The sequence below is a fragment of the Sciurus vulgaris genome (genome assembly GCF_902686455.1).
Source record: "Sciurus vulgaris genome assembly, chromosome: 4".
Taxonomy (NCBI): Eukaryota; Metazoa; Chordata; class Mammalia; order Rodentia; family Sciuridae; genus Sciurus; species Sciurus vulgaris.
The window spans coordinates 27,418,168-27,445,457 of NC_136464.1; the positions used below are offsets into that span (position 1 = coordinate 27,418,168).

General features: G+C 45.9%; 1 protein-coding gene across 4 annotated transcripts in view; it reads left to right on the plus strand.

Moving 5' to 3' along the window:
* Positions 1 to 26,475, plus strand: part of FBXW4 (F-box and WD repeat domain containing 4) — an 82,185-nt gene extending 55,710 nt beyond the window's left edge. For all 4 annotated transcript variants that reach the window (XM_079137953.1, XM_079137952.1, XM_079137955.1 and 1 more), the window contains 4 exons: positions 12,317 to 12,382; positions 24,758 to 24,898; positions 25,403 to 25,544; positions 25,759 to 26,475. In XM_079137953.1, the coding sequence (XP_078994079.1) occupies positions 12,317 to 12,382; positions 24,758 to 24,898; positions 25,403 to 25,544; positions 25,759 to 25,878 (469 nt within the window). In that variant the 3' untranslated portion in view covers positions 25,879 to 26,475. The remainder of the gene's footprint in view (positions 1 to 12,316; positions 12,383 to 24,757; positions 24,899 to 25,402; positions 25,545 to 25,758) is intronic.
* The last annotated feature ends 815 nt before the right edge of the window (positions 26,476 to 27,290 follow it).

Below are 27,290 nucleotides of genomic sequence, written 5' to 3' on the forward strand. Positions count from 1 at the left end.
ATCCTCTGTTTGTGGAGTCACAACTGACCCTAATGGTTCTTGTCATCCTCCTGTCTCATCCCTGTTCAAATGCCCACCACTTATGTTCATCCTCAAACATGAGAAGACACTAGAACTTGTCTGATCTTGTTCTTCTGAGTAATCGGCAGACTGTGTAGGCTACCCATGCCTAGGAGATGTTAGGAGGCTGGTGGCCCAATCTTGGGCTGACTACTACCATGATGCCAAAAGGGAAAAGAATTTTATTCTGAAATTAGCAATGTGTTCTGAGCTTCAGGCTTAGCTGGCCACAGTAGCAGCAATAATTTGAGTACCAGTGTGGGGCACCTGGGCACTATTGCAAGGTAGGGCAGGTCTCAACCTTTAGGGCTCACCAGGGAGTTCAGAAGGCCACCTATTTGAAGAAACTTCTTTACCTCTTCATGCTGAGCCTGGTTGTGAAGCAGCTTGGGGGAAAGCCCTGTTAGGGACCCTGGAGTTCTCTAAGCAACTGCTCCCAGGTCTCTGCCACTCATGAAGCTAACTATGCACAGGAAGGGTCTGTCAGGATCAGCATGCAGCCAAAGGCCAAGTGGTTTGTGTGATACTCAGAATCACATTTAATTCAGTGTTCCACCATTTGTGACCCATCTCCAGCTACTTCAGAATGAACATTTTTATTATCATCTCCTTTTTTAAAAATATATATTTTTTTAGTTTTCCATGGACCTTTATTTTATTTATTTATTTATATGCAGTGCTGAGAGTGAAACCCAGTGTCTCACACATGCTAGGCAAGCACTCTTACCACTGAGCTACCAACCCCAGCTCTATCATCCTCCTTATAATTTCCTATTTCTATTCTATTTTTACAGAAGTAATAAATGAATATGTTCTAAGAGTAAAAAATCTGAACAATTTAAAACATTTGGACTATAAAGTAAAAATCTCATCAGTTACCTATAACCCCTCCTCGACACACCTTTTTTTGTAGGAGCTCTGGTATATTTCTGTTCAGATCTTTCTATTTTAAGCAAGCAGTGGACATTATGTAATCTCATAAATATGTACCCAAACAAATACATGGTTTTATGTTCACATTATGCATGTGCCTGTGAATTAAATTCCTCATCTCCCTGTGGGGCTCAAAAGTCCTTCCATGTCTAACACCTTGTCTACTGCATCCTTTTAGTATGGATGAAGCATGTGTGTGACCAGCCTTTTATTGATGGGCACTCGGGTGGTTTCCAGTGTTCTACTATAATAAACAACCCTTTGTGAAACATCTGTGTACTTACCTAGTGATGCCTATGGTCAGGTATTTTTCTAGGAAAGATACTGAGAGGGACATGGATTGAGGGGAAAATGTACTTACATGTTTTTCTTTTTCTTTTCTTTCTTTTCTTGGGGCACTAGGGATTGGACCCAAGAGAGCTCTAACTCTAAGCTATATTCCCAATACTTTTTATTTTTCATTTTGAGACAGGGTCTCACTAAGTTGTCCAGGCTGACCTCAAACTTATTATCCTCCTGCCTCAGCCTCCCAAGTAGCTGGAATTACAGGCCTGCACTGCCATGCCTGGCTACTTACAAATTCTTAGATGCTGCCAAATTGCTTTCTAGTTTTGCTATGTTAGATTGTTTAATTACAAATTGTGTGTACAATTACCTATTTCCTCTCATTTATCAGTAATGAGTAATATCAAGTTTTTGAAAAATTTTGCCATCCTGAAAGGTTAAAAAAGTGATATCTGATTTAGGGAGTAGGTATAGAATAGTGATTAAGAGGTGAGTCCTCTTCCTAGTTGTGTGACCTTGATGAGTTTATTGAACCTCTCTGTTCCTCAATGTCCTCATCCATAAAAGGGGATAACATTGGTTATATACATCATAGTGACCTTAAAAAACTTGCTTATTATAGAAAATTTCAAAATATAGAAAAACAGAATAATTTCCAACCCTTGGCTATTCTTGCTTCACTAATACTTCCATCTGTCTCCTCCCATATTATCTCTCTTTTTTAGTTTGTTTAATTAGAGTTACAAACCAAAAAGAGACTTTTGAACAAATGAAGACTTAAATAAATCTTAACCCTTGTAGGACTTAATTTTTCTTTAAGCAATTAAAAATGTAACAGTATCAGCAGGCCCTCCTATATTATCTTAAAACAAATCAGATATATTTTAGTGTATCCTCTGAAAGACAGCGATACTTTTAAATGTAATCTTAATACCATTATCATAGCTAGAAAAATATTATCAGATATGTAGGAATGTTTTGAGAGTTAAATGAACTACTCTATGGAAAGTGTTTAGAACAGTACCAAGCATGTCTGTAAGGATCGTAATGATTTTTGTTGTTTTTCTGATTTGTAATCCTTTGGTTACTATAGATTTAATACTATTCACATGTTTATATATAAATAATTTGGGAGAGGGCTATGGGGGATTGAACCCAGGCGAGCATAACCACTGAGACACACCCCTAACCCTTTTTATTTTTCTCTTTTGAGACAGGGCCTCACTAAGTTGCTGAGGCTGCTTTGAACTTATGATCCTCCTGCCTCAGCCTCCCAGGCCTGCTGGAATTACAGGCATGTGTAACCATGCCCAGCGGACCATGTATATTTTTTTCTGTAAATTGCAGATTCACTTTTTTGTCCCTTTAGCTACTTTCCCCCCATGATTTATAAGATCTCTTTATACAATCTGTATTATATTAATCTTTTGACTATCTCATATATGGTAATGCCTTTCAGCTGGTTGGTTATGATGACTTCTGTTGTGCAGAAGTTTCTGTTACTTGAAGGTTAATTCTATCATCATTACCTTTATAGCTCAGAGTTTTATATTTGATTAATATCTTCTTGAGATTATAAAATTATTTTACTATAACTTTCATGATTTTTCATGGAATTTAAAAAAAATGTTTATTTCCTGAGTCCATCTGGAATTAATATTTTCTGGGAGGTAAGGCTCTAATTTCCTTTTTTTTTTTCACATGTATATTCAGTGATCTGTATCATTTATTGACTAGTTTCATTTTTTATCCACTCTCTAAAGGTCACATTTAAGATCTGATTCTCCACAAATACATGGGTGTGGTTCTGGATTCTTTATTCTGATCCACTGATCTATCTACTCTAGCATGAAAGTCATACTATAGCTTTACACTATGTTTTGATCTGGTAGAGTAACTTTCTCATTGTTCTTTTTCAAATATGTCTGGGTTATTCTTACACTTTTCTTCTTCCAGATGAATTTTAGAATCAATCAATTAAATAAAAAATCTTGGTTAGATAGGACTATATTGAGTTTGTAGATTGATTAGAGGAAAACTGACAGTCCTATAATCTTGAAACTTCCCATCTAGAAACATGATACATTTCTTCAATTATTCAATTATTTATGTCCTTTAGTAAAGTCTTATGTGTTTTATATGTGGATATTTTCTTTTTTATTAGTTTTTGAGAGAGAGTCTCACTACCTTGCTGTGGCTGGCCTCAAACTCGTGACCCTCCAAGTCACTTGGATTACAGGCTTATGCTACTGTGCCTCATGGTCTTTTTTAAAATTTTTTTCTTGACTATTTTATAGCTTTAAAATTCTTTTTGTGAGGGGCTGCGGCTGGGGCTCAGCGGCAGAGTGCTTGCCTAGCAAGTGTGAGGCACTGAGTTCGATCCTTAGCACCACATACAAAAATAAGCAAATAAAATAGAGGCATGCTGTCTTATTTATAACTACAAAAAAATTTTTTTTAAATTCTTTCTGTGAATATATGTTTACATTTTTAATTATTTTTTGCTGGTGTGTCTGTGGGTGTTTGTAATATGCCATACACTGTTCTAAGCATTTATCCCCAAGAATTTTTACAAGTGTATGTCTAGATACTATTGTTATTCCTAGATGCATTTGTCTATTTTTCTCTTGTAATAACAAAATATGTGAGGCTGAGTAACTTTATGGAGAAAAGAGATTCATTTTGGCTCAAGGTTCTAGAGATCCAAGGTTGATGAGCCACATCTAATAATGGCCTTCTTGCTGGCAGAGTCCTGAGCTGGTACAAGGCATCGCCTTCCAAGAGATAGGGAGCATGCAGCTGTGCCATTGTGTCTGCTCTGGTACGTCTGTCTGTAGTTCTCTCTTCTTATAAAGCCTCCAGGACTCAGTCATGGGCACTGCACCCTGATAACCTTATCTAATTCTCACCACCTCCCAAAGGCCTCCTCTCTAAACACTGGACTTGGGTTAAGTCTCCACCTTCTGAATACCTCACAATGGGGATTAAATTTCAACACATGAACCCTTAGGGGACACTCAGAACACATTGAACCCATAGCACTGGACTTCAGAGAGGTAAAATAACTTGCCTAAAATCACCTAGTAATTAGGTGGCAAAGCCAAGAACCCATACTTGTACTCCTTTCTGCTATTCATGCCACATGTCTGCCATCTCATCCAACCCTGGGATTAGTTTAAATTACTTTTTTTCATTGAATCTATTGCATTTTCTAGATAAAGTTATATTGTCTGCAAATAATGACCATGTATAGTCTTTTTCCATGCTTCTTTTTGGGTATCTGGTTTTGTGAATGTCATGTTGTCATTTCTTAGGAAGTCTGCCCTGGTCAGTGTTTCCTTTAGCCCTGGGACACATCACCATTTCTTTCTTTCAGAAGCACACAGGGCAAGCAATTGCATGTGTTCCAGGGCCATATAATGGAAAATACAGTTTAGAAACTCTTCTTCCTGCAGTCCCCAGCCCATCTTGTTAAATTCAAAGATCAAAAGGAGCATAAGTCATTCCACTGTAATGGATTTTTTTTGTTTGTTTATTTTCTTAATGTTTTTCACTCTCTATTAATTCTGTCCCTCCATTGCTCAACGTTCTGATTCTTGAGTGAAATGAGTACATCTGGGAAGAACAGCCTCTGCCCCAACCACTTCTTCTCTATCCTGGGCGAGGGTCTTTTATATTTACCATTGGTTAAAATGAAGAGGAATCATTTTGTGACTCCCCGTAGACACTTCCCAGCTGTGGGACTGCACTCCTCTGTGGGGCCCTTTGTTGGGCCTGCCTTGTTAGAATTGCAGTGGGGTGAGGGGTGAAGCAGCAGGAGCTCCAGCCACTCTATCCAGCCCTAATCTTCTAGGCATCCCCTTGTACCATTCTGTCCTTGATGGTCTTGGCCTGTGAGAGGATGAGGCAGGTGTGTGTAACTGAAGAGGGAGGTGGTCCAGGTCTTCACAGTCTTGCTCCCTACTAGCCAGGGCCACTGGGAGAAGAGGCCGGTGGAGTACCTGGCCTCTGATCTGGGGCTTCCTATCCTGACCTTGGGTACTAGTCAGTCCCAGTACTTCAGAACAAGATGTGTCAGGGTGGCCATTGCTGACACTGGCTCTAGCAGGCAGTTCATTATCTAGTCTGCCTGCTCTTGAGGGCCCTGAGTTATGGACAGGAGTATCTAGTACATTGTGTTTTCTCTTACAAAATGTAAATAATGTGTTTTTCTCTTTTAAAATTAGTACAGAATACTCATTAAACAAGATTTGGAAAAGAAAAAAGAGGAAAGAATTACTTATTACTCTATTGCCCTATCACGATTACTTTAAACATTTTAGTGTTTTCTCTCACTCTTTCTTTTTCTATGCATAGGCTGTTTTTTTTTGTTGTTGTTGTTTTTTGTTTTTTGTTTTTTGGTATTGGGGATTGAACCCAGGGTGCTTCACCACTGAGCCACATCCCCAACCCCTTCTATTTTTTTTATTTTGAGACAGGGTCTCACTAAGTTGCTAAGGACCTTGCTAAGTTACTGAGACTGGTCTTGAACTTGCAGTCTTCCTGCCTCAGCCTCCCGAATCACTGGGATTACTGGTGTGCACCACCACACCCAGCCGCACAAACTTTTTTTTTTTTTTTTTTTTTAAATAGTTGTAATAGGGCTGGGGATATAGTTCAGTTGGTAGGTAGAGTGCTTGCCTTGCAAGCACAAGGCCCTGGGTTCAATCCCTAGCACCGCCAAAAAAAAAAAAAAAGAAAAAGAAAAAAAGAAAAGAAACAAAAAAGAAAAGTAGTTGTAACAATGCAGTGTGGACCCTACTTTTTTCTCTTATAGCACTACATCATAAGTAACTTGCCTGTAGGCATTGAGAACATCATTGTAAATGACCATGTACTATTCCATTGAGTAGATGGACCATCGTTTATCTCCCATGTTTTTGGTCTTGACCCCTCGAAGGCAAGGCATTTCCTCCTTCCCCAGTTACCTGATTGTGGCCCAGTCATCCATGAACTTGGATAAACTGAATGTATATTTTCTGCCTGCATCCTGTCTTTGAGGTAATTGTATGCTGGTTGTGTGTGAAGTAGGAGTTCTGTTTGTCTTAAACTTCACTCATTCAGGTTTCAGACAGGCCTCGAAGTGCCCTTTAGTTTGATGAACACAGTTGTATTTAGCTCTTGGAATCCCCCTCTTCCTAGACATGCCACTGTAGACAGTGGGCCCCATTTGCATGCTCTGGGCCCCCATCACCAACATAGCCCGCAACCTTCCAGGTCTGTGGAAGCATTCAGGGTGGATGGTCCTCTGCTGCAAGGTGGGGGTATTTCCGTGAGAAAAACAAGATTTCTTTGTCTCTTTTTTGCCCTTCTCATGCACATTTGTTTCCTCACCTCCTGGGTGCCCAGGGTGCCCTGTGGGGCTGAATTTCAGGCACTAGCTGCTTCATAGTTTCACCTGCCCCCGCCTCTCTTTCCCTTTCCTGACTTCTGTTGACCTCCTGCTCTCCCTCCACTGGTCCCTCCCTCACTGTGCTGTCACTGCAGCCACTGCCCTGGCTTTCCCTAGCCAGTTTGTGTGACCTTCGCACTGTATTCATGCTTCGGGACTTACCGCTGTAATGATGTCAGTGGCAGAGGTTAGCAGATGGCAGCAGCAGCAATGAGACCTGACATGTTCTAATGACTCCCTCCTTCCCACCCTTGCTGGCCAAGCCAATAGAGGGGCAGGGGTTTTCTTGAGGTATTTAAGGAGGGGACCAAGGGAAATCGGGGGGCCCCCAGGTGCCGATGAGGACTGTGACCTTTGCTGCTATAATATCAGTGTTTCACAAGCAGGGCGGTTCAGGAGCCCACTTGCAGCCCATCAAAAATTGATTTAATTGCAATTTTTCCTCCAATTAGGAGCAGTGGAGCCTGACTAATTGGAGTAATAGAGAGTAATAAGGCTCAGATAAAAAGCCTTCCTCGGCTGCCTTTGTATCTCGTGTCAGTGCCTGTCAGAGGTCAGAGAGCTTGCATATTCTATTAGGCAGCCTGGCCTTCATTTGTACAAATTAGTTTACCCAACAGTAATTAAAATGCCAATGCGGGTTGAAGAGAACTGAATACACTTGATGGGCATGTTGGTGAATGATGTGACAGCTCTGGTGGCCTCCCTTGCCAAAGTGTGTCAGCCCAGGTTCAGAGGCTGCTGGGGCCTGGGCCAGCTGGGAGGCTCCAGGCCAGCCACGGGCACAGTCGCTGATCACACCACTTCTGCCACTGTACCTCCAAGCCAGGCTCTTCTTTCTTCTTCAGGTGAAATCATTTGTTCATTTGTTGCTTCATTCATTCAATAAGCATTTGAGTTTTCAATATGTCATGCATTAGGCACAGTGTAGTGTTGGGATACAAACAAGACTAACTTGAAATGTAGCCCAGATAAGAGGGGTAAGCAGTGATATGATAGCTTGGGCTCTGGAATACAAACTGACCAGGGTTCAATTTCAGTCCCGCTGTTCATTACTTATGTGAGCCAAAGTAAGTTATATTACCTCTCTAAGCTTCAGTTTGGTCATCTATAAAATAAGGGTTAGGAGGATTAAGTGGAATAGTGCTTTTGAAACACCTCCATAGTAGGTGCTCAATAAATTAGTGAACATAGTAGGTGCTCAATAAATTAGTCATCATCAGTCTCTTGGGCGTTTGGTTCTAGGATTCCTCCTCCCATCAATGCCAAAATCTGCGGATATTCAGGTCCCTTATTTAAAATGGCGTAGTACTCAGATATAACCCATGCACATCCTCCCATATACCTTATTTATTTATTTTGGTACTGGGGATTGAACCATGGGCACTTTATCACTGAGCCACGTCCCCAGCCCTTTTTATTTTTTATTTGGAGACAGGTTCTCACTAAGTTGCTTAGGGCCTTGCTAAATTGCCGCGGCTGGCTTTGAACTTGCCTCAGGCTCATGAGTCTCTGGGATTACAGGTGAACACCACTGCATCTGGCTCCCATATACTTTAAATCAGTTTTAAATTATTTCCTAATATGATGTAAGTGCTAAGTAAATAGCTGTTATATAGTATTGTTGAGGAAAAGAAAGCCATGCTCTGTAAAGATGCAGTCGTCGTTTTCCCTGAATGTTTTTAACCAATGGTTGGCTGAATTCATGGAGGCAGAACCCATAGATATGCAGAGCTGATTATACTAGTGTTGTTAAGACAATCTAAACTGATGCAGAAGCAGTGGCAATCTACCTTCCTTTCAACCTGTCTGTGCCCAACTCATTTTAATTTCCCTCTCTCTTTCCTCTTCCTCTTTTAGTATCTTGTTACTGTCTGTTCTTCAACTTATGTACAGAACCCCTAATTGTCCTGGTGTTTTTCTGATGTGAGGGCTTCTGTGTCTACTTCTTGGGCTGATGATGGTCTCTGTGATGCCAGGCTCACCTGAGCTTGAGCTAGAGGACAAGTACAGTAGGTTGAAAATCTGGGGAAAATCTGTGACAGCATGAGAAATTGTAGAAGACTGCTTTCAGGTAAAGACTTTCTGGTCCAAAAAGGATAGTTTATGGAGTCTGAATGACTTTTGGACCGTCTAGCATGTATGGGCATATGTTGACACTGGTTTTAGATACTTCTGTGATTCTTATGAGGGATTTCTTACTCCCCAATGATGTATGACAGTCATGTGTCATTCAGGTTTCAGTCTTTGATAGTTTGGGGGTATTCCTTCAACAAGCATGGGCCCAGTGCACATGCCTGTGATCCCAGATACGCTAGAGACTTAGGCAGTCTTTAGCGTATGAGAACCTGTCTCCAAATAAAGGCAGGAGGATCACAAATGTGAGGCCAGCTTGGGCAGCTTGGAGACCCTGTGTCAAAATAAAATAAAAAGGGCTGAGGATATAGCTCAGTGGTAGAATCTTTGCCTAGCATTTGCAAGGTCCTGAGTTCAATCTCTAGTACCACCAGAAAAAAGAAAGAAAAAAAAAAAAAAAAGCAGCAGTGGGACCACCTTCTCAGCCCACATGACTGACTCTGGAGCTATGTTGGTTTTGGGCTCTGGAAGGCCCTTTCCGTGCAGTGCCACAGATTTGTGTGAAGCACTTCCTCTGGGTCTTGTACTGCTAAGCACCAAAGTACACCTGACAGCCCCCCAGGAGAAGCCATGGAAGGAATGGCATGTGTTTTCATTTCATAGCTTTTTGGATTTCTTAAAACCGTTGACATGCTTAGCATTGGACCCAGCACAGTAAGGGATGTGGAGAGAATAGGTGCTAACATCAGGTTGACACCCAGGGTGCAGGAGATCAGACCACGGTGTTACATCGGGCACAAGAGCTTAGAGGGCAGTGAAGCCACCTGTGAGGAACAAATTCCACCCACTAGCTCGCTTCAAAGCACTCTTTCTGGACAGTATGGAGGGTGCCAAGTGTGTGTGCAGCAGGTCCCACATTCAGCCACAGAATCTTGGTGTGTTCCCTGAGGTTGGGCTGTTGTTTCAGTTCCCTCTCTACAGTGGGAACAATGACTATGTCTCATGGGCTCACTGGGATGTGAAGCATCTTTTGGGTGTGCCCAAGTAGTGATCCCTTCCCTTCTTCTGCCCCATGTATCTGTTGCATGCTCTGAAACACTGCATTTGCCCTTTTTTATCATCTGATTTTGAATGTGGCTGCTCCGTGGCTTTTACCTCATTCTTCCTAATGACTATGGGAACTGGTAAGTGGGGTGCAGAGCAAGCATGGCCACATGTAGTGGGGAGTAGTTCCAGGTATGCTGGATTGTGTCTATAGGCAGCCTGACTCCTGGTGCCCCAGGCAGTCCCCCTGGTTTGGATGTGAGTCCTGGTGTCCCTCAGCAGGACCTGGCTCAGGGTATGCTAAACTATTGCTCACGTGGTTTTTTTTAACTGAATGTTATATTTCATTAAACTCTTAAGTCTTCATAAGCCCCTTGAAGACACTCTATCTCCTTTCCTTCCTGCTTCACAGAGGCTAGGCAAGAGGAAAGGATAGCTTTTGGAGAGAAACATTGATAAGTGTCATGTCCAGGCAATTAAGAAAGCCCTTCATAGGATATGAAGATGCAGGGCCCTCCTTTTGGTGGCAGATGGTCAAGGGTAGGGATGAGTGAGTAGAGGACAGGATTTCCTGGGAAAGGTATCTGCATCCCCACCCCACCCCTGCCTGCAGGGAGGTCAAAGCTGTGGGTGTGGCAGGGATTAAAGTTCTGTCCCTACCTACCATTGACTTACCTTGACACTAATTTAGGCCTGTGGCCAACCAGAGGCCTGCTGTAGGCCTCCTTAAGATGTCTGTCTGTCTGTGCTGGCGCCCTCTACCTGGCCCCCACTCCTTGAAAGTCTGGAGAGCCCAATTGCCTGCTCCAATGATTTCCAAGTGGCTACTATGTTTCCATCCTAAGGTAATTGGTTTACTAGTTATTACTGAATTACATGAAGAGAAAAACGTGCTAGGAGGGAGGTGAGGGTCCTGCCTCTTGATTTTGTAGTTTGACTCTTCAGTGTCCAGTGGATGCTTCCTAGGCTGGGAGTTGCCTGGGGCATGGCAGGAATGGCTGTTTTGGCACTGCTGCTCTACAGTATAGTGGCTGCTGGCAATCCTGTAGGTCAAGAGGAAGCTGGGATGGTGGAGCATGACCCTGGAGGAAGTCTTGGCTAGAGGCAAGAGAGCCCTGGGTGTCATATGGCTTTGTTATCAACTTGACACAAGCCACACTGGCCCTGCAAATTTTTTTTTTTTTTTTAAATGGTGCTGGGGATTGAACCTAGGACTTGTGCTTGCAAGGCAAGCATTCTACCAACTGAGTTATGTCCCAGCCCTGGTCATACAATTTTGATGGTAAACCAGCAACTTGACTAATGCCTGTCCTAACATCCCCTTATCGGCAACAGCAGCCAGCTCCCCTGTCCAACCCCGGGCCACTGTTTTCTTCAGTCCTCCCGGTGGAAATCCATCTCTCACTGACATGCTTGGGAGTAGGGAGCACAGGTGCTGGGGTCCTGCCCCACACTGCCAATGTGTCATTAGTATGTCCAGTCTCTCTTCCCCCATATAAAACATGTAGAGACATGGCCCATCCCTGAGCCCCTGAATGACACAATTGCTTTTAATTTTCCAGTTTGTCCTTAGGTTTTCAAGCCTGGGTTTCCTGAAGGCAACCCCCCTACCCCTTGTGTGCTGCTACTGCCAAATTCTGAAAGGACTGGTCTGGTTCATAGGTTCAAATTCTAGTCCTAGCACTATGGACAACTCGCTCATTACACTGATCCTTCCCACACAGTTCACATCTCCACTTAAAATGAAACTATGCAGATTGTACATGTTGAGTCTTTAGGGGTTTAAGAGATGCTCAGAAAAACATGACCAGCATACTTCTTTTCACCTGCATCTTGGCAGTGTTGGGCCCTATCTTTGGAGGACTTTTCCTGACTCACATAACACTCCCCTGACTGCCAGTTCCCTCACATGCCCAGCCTGTGTACTAGCATAAACTTATCTGTGGGATTTACTTACCTTTCCTCTTTGTCTTTTTCTCACTTTGGTGCATTTACACCTGTCCCATGCTTATCCCATATTGCCAGGTTCCCTCAGTTCTTAAACTATTCAGGAATGATCCAGTCACCCTTGCCTCTGACTAGGGCATCATCCACCAGTCCCCAATTGCATGCTCCCAAGAGGCTTTCCGGGACTGTGACATTGTACTCTCAGTTTACAACTGCAGCCTGACAGGCTTCTCCCTTGGGCCCAGAGTGGGATATCTAGAGGTCTATTTTTATGGTGGGCAGAGGCCACCTAACCCAGTGGGAGTAGTAGACTCTACTATGATTGAACCCCAGGGTCCTCTGGCCAGGCAGCCCTGGGAATCTGCAGCCTTGCCTCTCCTTGCTGTCGTCCCATGACTGCTCTGATCACTCTCAGATGCTTCTCACTCTGGATTAACTCCACCATCCCGGGAAGTAAGCCCTGCATTTTCCATTGTGTAGCCATTTCTGCCACAAGTTCTGACAAGCCAGATCTAACTCTGCTCTCTTTTTGTTTGGCAGCTCTTTTGTGACAGGGACAGCTTGTTGTGGGCACTTCTCACCCCTGAGAATCTGGGACCTCAACAGGTAAGATTCCTGAGCCCACCATGGCATCCAGTGGGAGGTGGGAGAACAGCTGGGGAGACAAAGGAAAGAGCTTGCAGAGCCAGCCCTGCCTCAGTTGGCCGAGGTCCTGGGGAGGAGGCTGGGGAAGATTCTGGCCCGAACCTACTGACAACCTCCACTGTGGTCTCTTCTCATGTGGAGTCATTGGGAGTCAGATGCAGGAGACAACTGAAGTAATTTATAACAAGGGAATAATTTCATATAGAATTTGTGGTAACAATTTGGAATTATATCATCTTCTCTTAGGAGTTACTGGCTACATGACTACATAAAATCCCATTTATCCTCAGATGATTTTTGTAAAAGGAATTTTGGAGGTGGCCTATAGAACCTATAAAAACAATTATACAGAACAATTAAAATACATCCAGGTTTTTCCTTGCTTTGGCAGGCTTGATACTGTCCCATCTGATTATCTAACATTCTGTTGTTTTAAAAAATCCTTGTATTTTGAAATAATTACATATGCATAGAGTTACAAAGGTGACTTAGATACTCATTAACATCTTCCATAACATAGTATACTGTCAAAACGAGGGAATTGGCATGGGCACAATCCGCAGTCCTTTATTTAGATTGTGCTCATTGTGACTATATGTATAATTCTATGCAGTTCATCACATGTGAAGATCCATATGCTCACTCCCACAGTCAACATACAGAACTATCTGTTCCATTAGCTCAAACATCCCTCATCCAGCCCTTCACAGTCACACTTATCTTCCCCTCATCCATTCCCTCTTGTCTATAACTACTAGAACCAATTGTGTTCTCCATCTTTCTAATTTTATCATTTTGAAGTCACATAAATGGAATCTCACAGTATGTCATCTTTTGGGATTGGTTCTTTAAAAAATTCAGCACTACATGGATCAGTAGCTTATTTCCTCTTTTTTCTGAGTAGTGTTCCATGGTGCGGATGCACCCAAGTTTCTTTCCCCATTAAAGAACATCACCCCTTTGAAGTACATTTGGGTTGTTTTAATTTTTTGACTATTGCAGATAAAGCTGTTAACATTTATGTATAGGTGTTTATGTGGGTGCACATTTTTTAAAATTTTTAATTTGTTCTTTTTAGTTACATGTGACAGAAGAATGTATTTTGACATATTATACATAGATGTAGTATAATTTCCCATTCTTCTTGTTGTACACCATGTGGAGTTACACTGGTTGTGTACTCATATACGAACAAAAGAAAGTTATGTCTGATTCATTCTATCTTTCCTATTCCTATCCCCCTTCCCCTCCCTTCATTCACCTTTGTCTAATCCAATGAACTTCTATTCCCTCCTCCCTTATTGTGTGTTAGCATCTGCATATCAGAGAACATTCGGCCTTTGACTTTTGGGGATTGGCTTATTTCATTTAGGATGATAGTCTCCAGTTCCATCCATATACTTGCAAATGCCATAATTTCATTCTGCTTTATAGCTGAGTAATATTCCATTGTGTATGTGTACCACATTTCCTTTATTCACTCATCTGTTGAAGGGCATCTAGGTTCGTTCCATAGCTTAGCTATTATGAATTGAACTGCTATAAACACTGATGTGGCTGCACATTATAGTATGCTGATTTTCAGTCCTTTGGGGATATGCCAAGGAGTGGGGTAACTGGATCAAATCTTAGTTTCATTCTAAGTTTTCTGAGGAATCTCTATACGGCTTTCCAGAGTGGATGCACCATTTTGCAGTCCCACCAACAGTATATGAGTGTACCTTTTTCCACCACATCCTTGCCAACATCTATTGTTACTTGTATTCTTGATAATTGTCATTCTGACTAGAGGAAGATGAAATCTCAGTGTAGTTTTAATTTACTTTTCTCTAATTGCTAGAGATGTTGAACATTTTTTCATATATTTGTTGACAAATCATATTTCTTCTGTGAAGTCTCTGTTCAGTTCCTTTGCCCATTTACTGATTGGGTTATTTGTTTGGTTTTTTTTTTTTTTTTGGTGTTAAGTTTTTTGAGTTCTTTATATGTCCTGGAGATTATTGCCATATCTGAGGCGCAGGTGGCAAATATTTTCTCCTGTTCTGTAGGTTCTCTCTTCATGTTCTTGTTTCCTTTGCTGTGAAGAAACTTTTTAGTTTAATACCATCTCATTTATTGATTCTTAATTTTACATCTTGCATTTTAGGAGTCTTGTTGAGGAATTCATTTCCTAAGCTGACATGATAGAGATCTGAGCATACTTTTTCTTCTAGCAGGCACAGGGTCTCTGGTCTAATTCCTAGGTCCTTGTTCCATTTTTGAGTTGAGTTTTGTGCAGGGTGAGAGATAGGGATTTAATTTCATTTTGCTACATATGGATTTCTAGTTTTGTGGGTGCACATTTTCTTAAATGTGAGGGAGTACAAATGCTGGGTTGTTTGATAAGTGTATGTTTAGTTTTTATCTGTCAAACTATTTTTCAGAGTATCAGTACCATTTTACATTTCTACCAGCAATGTACAAGAGATTCTTTACATTTTTACCAGTATTTGGTATCGTCGCTATTTTTTATTTTAGCTGTTGTATAATAGTTATGACACCTCATCCTGGTTTTAACTGTAGTTTTGCTAGTAGCTTATGATGTTGAACATATTTCCATGTGTTTATTTGCATGTTCTGCTTATTAGCAAAATGTTTGTCCATGTCTTTGGACCACTGGATTGTTTGCTTTTTTTTTTTTTTTTTTTTTTACTATCGAGTTCTGAGCATTCTTTATACATTCTAGACATGTCATTTGCAAAATCTTCTCCTAATCTGTAGCTTGTCTTTTTAGTTTAATGCATCTTCTGCAGAACAGATTTTAAATTTTGATGCAGTCCAAATATCAACCTTTTTTTCTTGATTATACCTTTGGTGTTAAGTTTGAAGACTTTTAAGCTAGCCCTGAGGTCCCCCTCCCCATATTTTTTATTGATGCATAATAATTGTACATAATGGTGGGATTTGTTGTTATATATTCTTACGTGCACACAGTATAACAATAATTTGGCCAATATCATTCCCCAGTATTTTCCTTTTCCCTTCCCTCCTCCTGGTCTCTTTCCTGTACTCTATTGATCTTTCAGTTTTCATGAGATCTCATGAACTCTCCTTTCTTTTCCTTTTTCCTCTCTAGTTTCCACATATGAGAGGAAACACATGACCCTTGACCTTCTGAGTTTGACTTATTTTACTTAACCTTATATTCTCAAGTTCCATCCATTTTCCTGTGAATGACATAATTTCATTTTCTTTATCCATTCATGTGTTGATGGACACCTAGGTTGGTTCTATAGTTTTAGCCCTAAGGGTTTTTTTGTTTTGTTTTTTTGTGCAGGTACTGGGGATTGAACTCGGGCACTTGACCACTGAGCCACAACCCCAGCCCTATTTTATTTTATTTAGAGACAGGGTATCACTGAGTTGCTTAGCACCTTGCTTTTGTTGAGGCTGTCTTTGAATTTGTGATCTTCTTGTCTCAGCCTCCCAAGCCACTGGAATTACAGGCATGTGCCACCATGCACAGCTTAGCCCTGAGTTTTTAAATGCCAAAATTTATAGTAGCAGTGAAGGTGTGTTTCTTGCCAGCCTCCTCCTCTGGTTCATCTAGCTTTGTCTTCTTTTCTCCACCTCCCTGGAGAAGTATTCACAAAGTCTTCTTTCTGAAAAGCCCATCCTGTCATCAATCTTTCCAAAAGATTTTAACACAAAATATTTTAATTAAAGATGGTTTATCTTTTAACATTATCTTCTGATGGCCATCCATGAACAGGGATGAAAAACAGTACATCCCCAAACAGCACACTGCATCTCCGAATAGCTCTGGGTGTTAGGATGCCTACCCTTCATCAAGGCCATTTGCTTCCTAGAACTGTGGTCCTGAACAAGTAGGCTGACCCTCTCCCTTGTAGGATAGGATGTAGATACCTGAATTGCTTCTGCTCTTCCAGGGTCCTATTTTCCAGAAGAAAAATTCTAGGTTCTCCAGTTTTCCCTCATGGACACAGTAGATCAATTAGCCATAGAGTTTGACTATAAGTAACAAAGACCTAATTTAAAATGGCTCAAGCAATAATGGAATTATTATGATCCTAGATGACAAGGAGTGGAAGTTGGGTGGTTCCAGGGTTGATGGGTTCAGTAGTCAGAGGCCATAAATGTCTATCTATATTCACTCAGCTTTCTGCTATGCTGCCCTAGTCACAGTGGCTTTTGCCCCTAGTTTCAGATTGGTTTAGAGAAACTCTGATAATTCATCAGGCAACACTCAAAGGAAAGAAGGAAGGAAGCGGACATATCCCTGCCTGGACCCCTTTTTAAGATGAAGAAGCCTTTGCTAGGGCCCCTGAGCAGACTTCTTAAATCTAGTAGCCAAAATTGTGTTCCAGTGCTCACCGTAAACCAAGCCCTGGCAAAGGGAAGGCAGGACCAATGACAGTTCACCTTCCTGGCCTGGGGAAGAGCCAGCTTCCATTGCACACTGGCAACAGCAGGGACAAGGGCAGGGTGTGGCGAAGAAGCGTGAATCTGAGGATAGCTGGGATAGTGTTGGGATCATGCCTGCTCCTGGACCACTGTTATCTGAAAGGATCCCTGAGTAATCTGCTTTCATCCCTCTGAGTACTGAATAGATCAGGTGCTGTCTGGTGAGTGGCAGGTGCTATCACCTCCCTCATCTTAGATCTACTTTTGTTGGTGTAGCCAATGGTCATGTTACACCGTCACCAGCCTAGCTAAAACTTGGGGGTCAAGCCCTCGAGATGTTGGCATCCTGCAGGCTGTGAAACTTGTTCCTGAGTTTACCCCTAAGCTCTTGCCACTGGTCCTTCTTCCTTCTAAACGAAGCTGAGCCAGGAGCCCTCTCTAGTGGGAAGAAGCACGTCAGGACCAGGGCCATGGGCTTGGAAGCTGTGAGGAGCTTTGCAGGGAGCTTTGCTGTGTGGCCAGACAGAGCTGTTTTCCAGAACTACTCCACCACTTACTAGGTCTGTGATCTTGAGCCTCTCTGGGCTTCAGTGGGAACTTAAAAAATGGGAACTAATTATTTCTACCTAACAGAACTAGTATGAACAGTTATTGTGACAAAGTGCCCCACCTCAGGGACACTCAACCAGTTCAGGCTGTGTCTCCTTCCCTCCTCCTCCCCACCCACAGCTATTTCCATAATAATACCTTGGAGTTTGTGGAGGCCTAGCCTTTAAATCCTCAAAATACCTGCGACATTGCGACCAGTGGAAGGGAAAAGAAAACTGCTAACCTCATGGCACACACACAAAAAAGCTCTTGCCAGGAAGGCTGTGGATCACAGATGGGTACTTCTGCCAAAAGCCAGTTTCATTTAGTCATGTCATTGAGTCTTAGGCTTAGTTAGCATCCCCCTGCCTGGGTGGAGGATGGCACACAACTGGACCATGTGAGCTAGGTGTACCACCATGGCCCAGCATCATCTTGAAGGCTGGGTTGACTTTGAGCTGCCTGGTTACCTTGAAGGGGACAGCATCAACTCTTTGAATGTCATTCTCCCCAGACCTCAGCAGCCATAAACACTGGTCATTACTGCATCCAGAATGAAGCTGAATGAAAATGGGCACAGGAGAGCTGCAGCCTTGATTCTTACTGAAGTCAGACAAGACTCAGCCACTCCGTCCCCTGGCTGGCCTGTCGGCTCTGCATGTGGCAGGATCACCCTGGGAGGAACTGGGACTTGTATAAACATCTCCTGTCCTCAGCGGGGACTGAAGGACCAAACCGTTCAGGGAGTGAGGGGAGATGCCCTGCTGCAGGAGCCCGCTTTCCATGGGAGGAAATGAATGGGGGATGACTCTCCAGAGCTGTCTTTCCCAGAGAAGCCCAAGCAGATAATAAAGCCATGTAGAAAATAGGATTAAGGTAATGACCAGGCAGGACCCAGTTTGATCTTTCAATAACACCAAAGCCTGACTGACAAGCGACCTGCGAGGTGGAGCAGCACTGCCGGCAGGACTCGGTGGTGGTGTGCTGCTCTGGCTGGATTCTTTGCTTTTAAGCTGTCACCACTGAAACCTGAGCAGCTCCTGGATTTTCTTTCATGTGTATGCTGTGACTTGAGTGGAGGGGGCATCCTGCAGGGACAGTTGTATTCTGAGCATCTAGGCTGCCCTCAGGATGGTGGGGGCTAGGACACCCTTCAAGGGGCAGGCACCCTGCAGGGCACCAGCTTTCTCACCTATGGAGCCATAGCCCACACCTGTGCATCTCAGATACCCGTCCTCAGGCAGCCTACACACTGAGTGACTCTGGAGACCCCTTTCAGTGTCCTCCTGGCTCCCTCAATCCCTCATTCCATCAAAACCTCTAGGACCAGGCGTGGTGGTGCACGCCTGTAATCCCAGGATGAGGCGGGAGGATGGTGAGTTCAAAGCCAGCCTCAGCAAAAGCAAGGCATTAAGCAGCTCAGTGAGACTGTCTCTAAATAAAATATAAAATACGATGGGGATGTAGCTCAGTGATCAAGTGCCCCTGAGTTCAATCCCTGGTACACAAACAACAACAACAACAAACCTTCTAGGGACTATTTTCCATATGGACTAAAGCAGGGTGGGGTGGAAGAACAGCACACAGCCATTGTCTAGATGGCAAGGAGCTTGGCTGTACCCTTTTCCCTCTCCCCCTCTTCTAGGCTGGGCACCATGGAGCCCGGGCCTGAGGACAGGGGATTTCTAACCTGTCTAAATGAGAAAGATGAAACCCTTTTACCCAAGCTTTAGATGCTGCTGAAGGTTCCCGTTTCTGATGGTCAATGGTCTTCAGGACTAGTTTTCAACCCTCAAGTGCCAGTAACTCCCACACCTCCATCTTGGTGGACTTGGGTGATAAGCAATCACTGAAGTAGCCCTAGGTTGGCCCTGTGAGGCCTAAAGGAACTGTGCCAAAGTTCCTTGAGGCCTAGAGGAATCAAGATCTGCCATGTCATCTCTTCCCGCATTTCACCAGGGCCCTTGACTGGGCCCTGATTGTGTAGGTACACCTCTCAGTGGCTGGAAGGTCTGTGTGGGTCTGATAGCCAGGCATCACTTGTCCCCCATGGGTGTGCTTTTGCTGGGGGTTTGCCTTTTTTGTCAAGGAGCATCTGAACTATATCTAGCATTGGTGCTGACAGCAGGGCATACCTTCCCCCCGCCCATGGCTGTCTGCAGGTGAGCTTCAAGATGAAAAGGCTTGTGATCCCAGACCTGAAGGGCATCACAGTGGGGCCAGCTAGATCCCTAAGTCATTCCGAGAACTGTAGAGTAGGGAAGGGGCAGGGGGGTTTTGGTGACTTGGCTACTCCGGGGCCGAGTCCTCATCTGGGTACTGCTGCCCTGTATATACTATGCTCTTGCACATCCCCTGTATCTTGCTCTCCTTTGAGCTGGGGTCATCCTGTTCTCTTCATTTTCATCTCAAAGCCCCTAAATCTCTTCTCAATAGGGCAGGGCACCCATCCTAACATATGCTCTGTATTCCCACATAGCCTTTGCTCAGGCTGACTCCATGAACACTCCACATAAGGAAGCCTGCTCATGTGTCAATATGAACAGTGCCCCATTGAAGCCCTCCTTGATCTGACCCTGTGGCTGGAATTAATGGCCTCTTCCACTGTGCAACTTGTGGGCACATTCATAAAGGTTGGTTGTCCACAGGTATGACCTGACCTATCTGCCCCTCTGAGCTGGGAACACATCTTGGTCTTCTTGCATGAGCACAGGATATTAACATGGGACATCTAATGGCATTTGGAATGGCAAGGGGCACCTAGCTACAGAAGGCAATGGGCAATCTGAGCGCCCCTGCTCTGAGGGTGCCATCTGTGCCTATCCTACCCAGGTGTGACTTTGTCTTTGCCCCTGGCCCTCTGCCCCCTCCCTGCGCAGGGACCTGGCCCTCAGTCAGGCTGATTACGGGAATTGCCCTTCTTTTAAGTACCTGCCTTCTCCTTTGAAAGTATTACTGACGGCTTTTTTCATTCTTTTTTTCTTTACCTCTTTAAGGAACCCTGTAATTTCTTCCTCTCTCCCCCCTTTCCTTTTTCTTTCTTGTCTCCTCTGTCTCCCTAAACTCTTTGAAATTGGCCCTCTGCCTGCTGACACCAAACTGATACTTTGCATTTCACTTCTCCTTATCCCTTTATGGCAACAGATGTTGAAATTTTGTATCCTTTTATCTGCCCGGCTGTCCCTTCCTGTAATTATGATCCCCTTGTTAGCAGTACAAAGTGGGCTGCCTGGCCTTTGAGCCACTGTGTCTGAACACGTGTGTGTGGTGGGTACTAGGGTGTGTGCACACACACATACATGCATGTGAGAAGCCATGTGCTTGGAAGAGCCTTTCCCCTCTTACCTGAAGAGGCTGGGGCCAATGAAGCTTCCACAGGCTCTTCCTCATTTCCACTCCTCCATTGTCATGTTTGGGATGTTTCTTTGATTCTGTCACTTACCCCACTGGAGGGCCAGCCTCTGGGTACCTGGGAGGTGGAGAATCCTGCAAAGCACAGATGAGGCTTGCAGGTAGCCCTGGGTGTGTGTGTCTTTTGGGGCAGGTCCAACTGTGCAGCTGAACAGAGGACATTGAGGGCACTGTGACAGAGTAGGCGCATTGCCCAGGAGAAATATCACAGCTAAAATGTGTGCTCCAGAGAGCTCAGACCTGACGTGACTGTTTACTAGGAGTATAACTTCTGAGCCTTAGTTTGCTCATCTAGAAAATGAGTTACGACACTTCCTAGACCTGGTTAGAGGATCACATGGGCTAGTCTGTGTGAGGCACTCCACAGCGCAGGGCACACAGAGGAACCTTCCTGAGCCGTTGTGTGGTAGCTACTCTGCTCCTCAGTAACCTGCACAGCTGTTATACCTTCAAGCCATTTGTCCTCTGGAGAGCAGAGATGTAAGAAGATAAACTTCATCCTCTCCCCCCAAAATCCATTGCTGTACTTCAGGGTAGCACATGCCAAAGAGATGTCCTTACATGCAAACAGAAGCAGGGATGAGTACCAGAGGAAGTGCCTTCAGGAACCCAGTATGTTAAACATGGCTGGAAAACAGTATTAGATGTGGGCTGGGAGATGGAGCCAGCGCTGGCTGAGAGTACTCTAGCATGGGAGGCCTGTGGCAGGTGCTAGGGCCAGGGTAGGGGTGAACAGGCTGAGATAAGACTGAAGCAGGGCACTGCCTTCTAACTTGGCACTCAGGATCTCCCCCAGATGGACCTTAGGATGTTCAGGGACATTACCTGCTTACAGTTAGCTGTCCCCACAAAGAGTGATGGATGTTTTAAGTTTCCCTCCTCTCTGACTGGCAGCAGTTCCTCCCTTCTACCTTCAGGTGCAGCAGAATCACTAGGGCAGGGTGAGTTAGGCCAGGGGGACCTGATTTTCTTTTAAGAAACCACTCAAGGTTGTGGCCACACTCTCCTTTTCCCTGCTCAGGTACCTGGGGCTCCCAGGAGAAGCAGCACACAGCCCAGGCTAGGGCAATGGGTCTCCTTCAGGCTACCCCTCCCTAGCCTGCCTCATTCATCAGGCTCACGCAGGCAGGCGGCCCCATCTGTCTTTATCTTTCCCTGGGTCGAGAGAGAATTGCTGGAATAAGGCTTGGGGAGGCTGGGGTGTGGAGGCCCCCCAGCCCTCAGTGGCTCCTGGAGGTTCAGGCTTTGTCCAAAGTTGGAAGGGAATGGACTTTTTGTCTGGCCCTCTATAGTGACAGACTGGGCCCCTGCTCCTGTCTTGGCCCAGGGCTCTGAGGGGTAGCCCTGTTCCCACACAAGTGTGCGACAGCCAAAGCTCTGCACCCCCAACCCCCCACAGTGAGAGGCTGAGAAGCATTCTTAACATTCTTTACAGAGAAAAGGGGTGAAATGTCTGAATTTGGGGGTCACCACGTTATACAAATTGCAATCTAATCGTTTTTACAAGAACACACTTGCAGTAAAAAAAGGAGCCCAGGAGGAGGGGTGAGGAGACAGACAGCTTGTTTTGTCCCCCTCCCCTCAAAGTTCGGGGCTATTGTCGGGCCAGTCTCTCCACCAGAGCAGTTGAGCTAGAGTTTTCTAGTTAAATTGGGCTTGGGGTGGGGGCCACAAAGAACCCATGGTGCCATTTCTGTTTGTTTTCCCAAATCAAAGCCCCAGCAGGGCTCCAATGGCACTGCTGGGCTGCTATTTGAAGAGACCAGGCCATTTCCCAGAGCCTGGTGTGTCAGTTTATGCTCTGAACTTAACCTCACAGGCACTGCACAACAGAGCCTTGAGGGTCTTGAGTCCAGAGGCAAAAGAAATTGTATCTTTTTATTGGCCCATTTAAAGTGTGTGTGGCCATTTCAGAGAATCAAGAGAACACAGCAGAAAGCAACTCTTCAGCCCCTGGCCAGGCCAGGCCAGGCCAGGCCAGGCCAGGCTGGCACTTACTGGGCCCTTGGGACTCTCCCAAAGGATAGGAGTCCCTGGCCTGTTCTGTACTTATCAGTGGCAGCTCTGATGCCGAGGCAGGGCCCCAGCTGGCATCCCAGTTCAGATGTTCCCCTTTGCACTGCTGACCCTGCCTAGCCCTGTGGGTGCCTTGTTCTCCTCCCCTCTGAACCCCAGGACCAGGGTGGGTAGGTAGTGCTGAGCTGGGCTCCACTCTGCTCGTTCTCCGCCTTTCATCTTCTATTTCAAACAGACAAACATGAAATTACTTCTATAGATTAAAGGGGAGAGCACCTCAGTCATTCCTTATGGCCTCACTAATGGAGGGGGCAGGGCCCCCAAATCTGGAAGGAGAGAATTGTGGAGTACAACAGCCTTCAACTGGTGTGCACAATGTATGTGTGTACCTGTGAGAAGGAAAGAGCGAAATCCCCATTCCCCACCCCACAATAGACTCTGTCCTGCCTAGTGTGACATGGGCTGGTGGCCCAACTGGGAAGACAGGGCTGCTCTGGGAGCAAGGTCAGTGACTTCTAGGGGATGCTGATCTGGGCAGCCTTTCTACCTGCCCCCTTTCAGGAATGCCCAAGACAGGCCTGTTTTCTCCCCAGCCTCGCACAGGGCCACTAGGAAGATAAGAACTTCTTTCCGAAGGAGGCTGGGGTCACAGGGAGAGAGTTGGGGCCTAACCTACACTGGACAGCAGCAGTGCTCCTTGCTGGGGCTCATAGGGAAAGGCTGGATGGCGAAAGGGAACCCCCGGCCTCCTTCAATGACTTCAGCCTTTAGAGAAGATGGAGGCTCCCTTGGGGAGTAGGACGGTTGAAGGTCAGTGTCATAGGTGAGGAGGGAGGCCTGGGGCAAAAGTCTGCCTTTGGACATATGGCTGGCCACCTTATCTGACTCAAGCTCTTTGCTGAACACTGCTGGGGCCATGAAGTCCTCTCTACCCCATGCCCAGGCCTCTTACCTGAGTGCCCCTGTGGTGAGTTCATGGCCTTGTTTTCCCTGTCATGCCAGGAAGGAGGGTCCAGCATCTCATGGGTAAAGGAAGTAGAGGCATCTGGCCCAGAGTGCCTTCTTCATTCCCCCAACATTCTGCAGAAACTCAATACTTCCACCCATCCCCTAGCCACAGGGATTAGCGGGTGCACTTGATGTTGAAGGGTAGTTGCTAGGGCCAGGAGGCCCCCCTACATGGTTGCTAGGGGTCTGGCATGGGGCAAAGGGTCTGCCCACTGCCGCGGTCACGGAGGGAATTACACAGTCACAAAGAAATTGTTCTTCTCAGTAATCTGCTCCTGGCCACCGGGTGGGGCGAGGGTGGGGGAGCAGGCTGGAGCCCAGCAGGCTGGGGGCTGTGATCACAGAGGCGTGCTAGCCCCAGGCTGGGGGCCAGAGGGCCGGGAACACCAGGGACCAGCATGCTAAGCTGCTTTCTCAGCGATTTCTCTCCTCGGACACAAAGGTGTTTACTTGTTTTAACATCTCCTGGGACTCCCCTTCTCCCTTTGTGTGGTCTTTATCCCCAATGAGGTTTGAGCCCCAGATTACAGGCAGGAATTAAGGCATTGGTCTCAGGCAGCTCAGAACTGCATGACCTGCAGGATCAAGGAGTATAAAGTAACCAAGTGTGCACACGTGAGGGGGGCCGACCCCTTCAGCAAGGCCATTCACTGCCCTGAGAAGGAGCGGCTGGGTGGTGAGCGGGCAGTGCAGGTGTGGCAGCAGGGCTGCTGTGTCAGTCCCATTGAGGCTTCAGCTGGAGGCTGGGATGTTGGGGGAGGGGTGGGCACGGGTGCCGGTGGGAGTCTCCTTGCAGAGGAGGGAGGGCTGTACATCTGCAAGGCCTGATGCCAGCTGCAGGGTGAGAGAATGCACAGCCACGCAGCCAAGGTGGGGCAGCCTCTCACCCTGTGCCCTGCCTCTCCCCAGTGGGCAGCTGATGACACACCTGGGCAGTGACTTTCCCCCAGGGGCTGGGGTGCTAGACGTCATGTATGAGACCCCTTCTACACTGCTGTCCTGTGGCTATGACACCTATGTTCGTTACTGGGACCTCCGCACTAGTGTCCGGTGAGTGTGCTAGCAGGGGAGGATACATGGTGGGAGCCCAGTGCCCATCCCAGTCCTCCCTCCAGTCCTGGGTCAGCCCGTGGGACAGGCACAGAGAATCCTGTCAGGAGCTGGGAAGGAAGGGGCTGGTAAGGTCACATCAGACTTAGACTATACCCTGTGGCCAACAAGCCCTGATTAGGACAGGCATTTCTCAGAGTCTCCCTGGCCACCAGGTACTGTCCCTCAGTATCCTGCCCCAGCCTTCGTTAAGGCCCTTATTCTCCCCCTCATGAGTTCTATGACATGCAGCTGCACCATGTGAAAACACATACAAGGGGTCTGCTCTGTGGCCAGGGCTTAGAGAGTGTCCTTTAAAGAGGACACCTTCTACTTAAGTTTGGTCACTAAAGAATCTCTCTTCCAGCCCAGAATGGCTCCATACCCCTTACTCTGCAGCTCTTCCAGGACTCTGAGGAAGCTGGGTGGGCACTGAACCTCCCTGTGTCTCCTCTTCCTGGACAGAAAATGTGTCATGGAGTGGGAAGAACCACATGACAGCACCCTGTACTGCCTGCAGACAGATGGCAACCACCTGCTGGCCACAGGTTCCTCCTACTATGGTGTCGTGCGGCTATGGGACCGGCGACAGAGGGCCTGCCTGCATGTAAGTATCTTGCCCACCTCATGCCTCTGGGATGCCAGGACTCATTATGGGACACATCTGGGAGGAGGTGATATGGCCAAGGACATGCCTAGGGAGGGCTGGAGGAAGCCTACAATGACACATGTTCCTGTTTCATTGGGCCTGATACTAAATTAGGGAAATCCCCATTTCCCACTTGGGAAGTTCTTACACCTTCATGTGATCTCCCTTCCAGGCCTTCCCGCTGACATCTACCCCTCTCAGCAGCCCGGTATACTGCCTGCGGTTCACCACCAAGCATCTCTATGCTGCGCTGTCTTACAACCTCCACGTCCTGGACTTTCAAAACCCATGACAGGCCACCCTGCCTGCCGGCCAGGGGAGTCAGCTACTCAGGGACCTCTTTTGCCTGGAGGGCGCAGTGATACCTCCTCCCACCACCCCTACTGTGCTCCTAGACTTGTGGCTACAGTGTTCAGGCATCTGAAGCTAGAGGCCATGGCTTACCCAAAGATCCAGTGGAGGCACAGGACCTGCTGCCCTGGGAGAATGCAGCTGAACCCAGGCCTTGCACCCATCTGACCAGAGCAAGGACCTAGCCTGGGAAGGCCAATCCTGCCACCATGTCTTCATAGGGCTGTGGCAGCCACAGAGTGAGGTGGGGCACTCCAGCTACGCAGCTGGCTCTTTCTGTCCTTCCCTAGAAGGAGAGGTGAGGCTGCCAGTACCCCTGCTGGCACCAGCCAGTCCTCAGAATCCACCTTTGACCAACCTCTTAGGGCTGTGAGCTCATTCCTGGAACAACGTGACCTAGTTTTGCTTTGAAGCCAAGAAAGGACAAAAGGAACCTAGCAGTTTTGAGTGAGTTCTGAGCTAGCCCTACCTCAGGCCAGCTGTTGAGACATGCTACTCTTCAGTTTTGTAAAAATAAAGCTTGATTGTTCAGACCTGGTTCTTTACTGACGAGCCTGTTCTAAGAGGTCAAAACCAACTTGGTGGCTCTTCATTCTTTATGCCAAAGAACGAAGGTTTCTTTTTCAGGGAAGACCTCCCATCAACCACCTACTCATCTATCCTCAAATGGGGACTGTGGAAGGGCTCTAGGATGCTGGGCACTAAGCTGCTGTCACCTGTGGTGACCCTTCTTTCACTCTATGCATGTGCGTGCGCGCGTGCGCGCACACACACACACACACAGCAACACTTTGACCCTTATTTCGGTTTCTCACTCACAATATCTTAACATTCTATGCTTTGTTTTCAAGGCATCTGCATTTTTAAAACTTTCTCCTTGCCTAAACCTACCTTAGGGATCTACCTTAGGAATTTTCTTCTAAACTACTAAGCTATTACATTTTTTGTTGTGGTGGTGGTACTGGGGATTGAACCCAGAGGTCTTCGACGACTGCGTTACATCCCCATCACTTTTTGAGACAGGGTCTAAGTTGCCCAGGCTGGCCTCAAACTTGTGATCCTCCTGTCTCAGTCTCCCAAGCAGCTGTATTGCATCCATATGCCACTGGGCTCTGCTGTTCTGGGCCACTCCTGCAAACTAAGCTAGCACAGGGGCCTACCAGTCCAGACTTCCTCTGAGTTTAGGCAGACAGGTTGAGGAGACACCCTGCCCTACTGGGGTGGTGGGACTTTACACTCTTCTCCCTTTAGGTTCCTGGATGGAAAGGGAATTCCACACCTGCACCCTCTGTAGGGAAAGCAGTGGGGCCCAGGGACAGGCAGCCTACAGAGGTGGACAAAAGGACAGTCCAT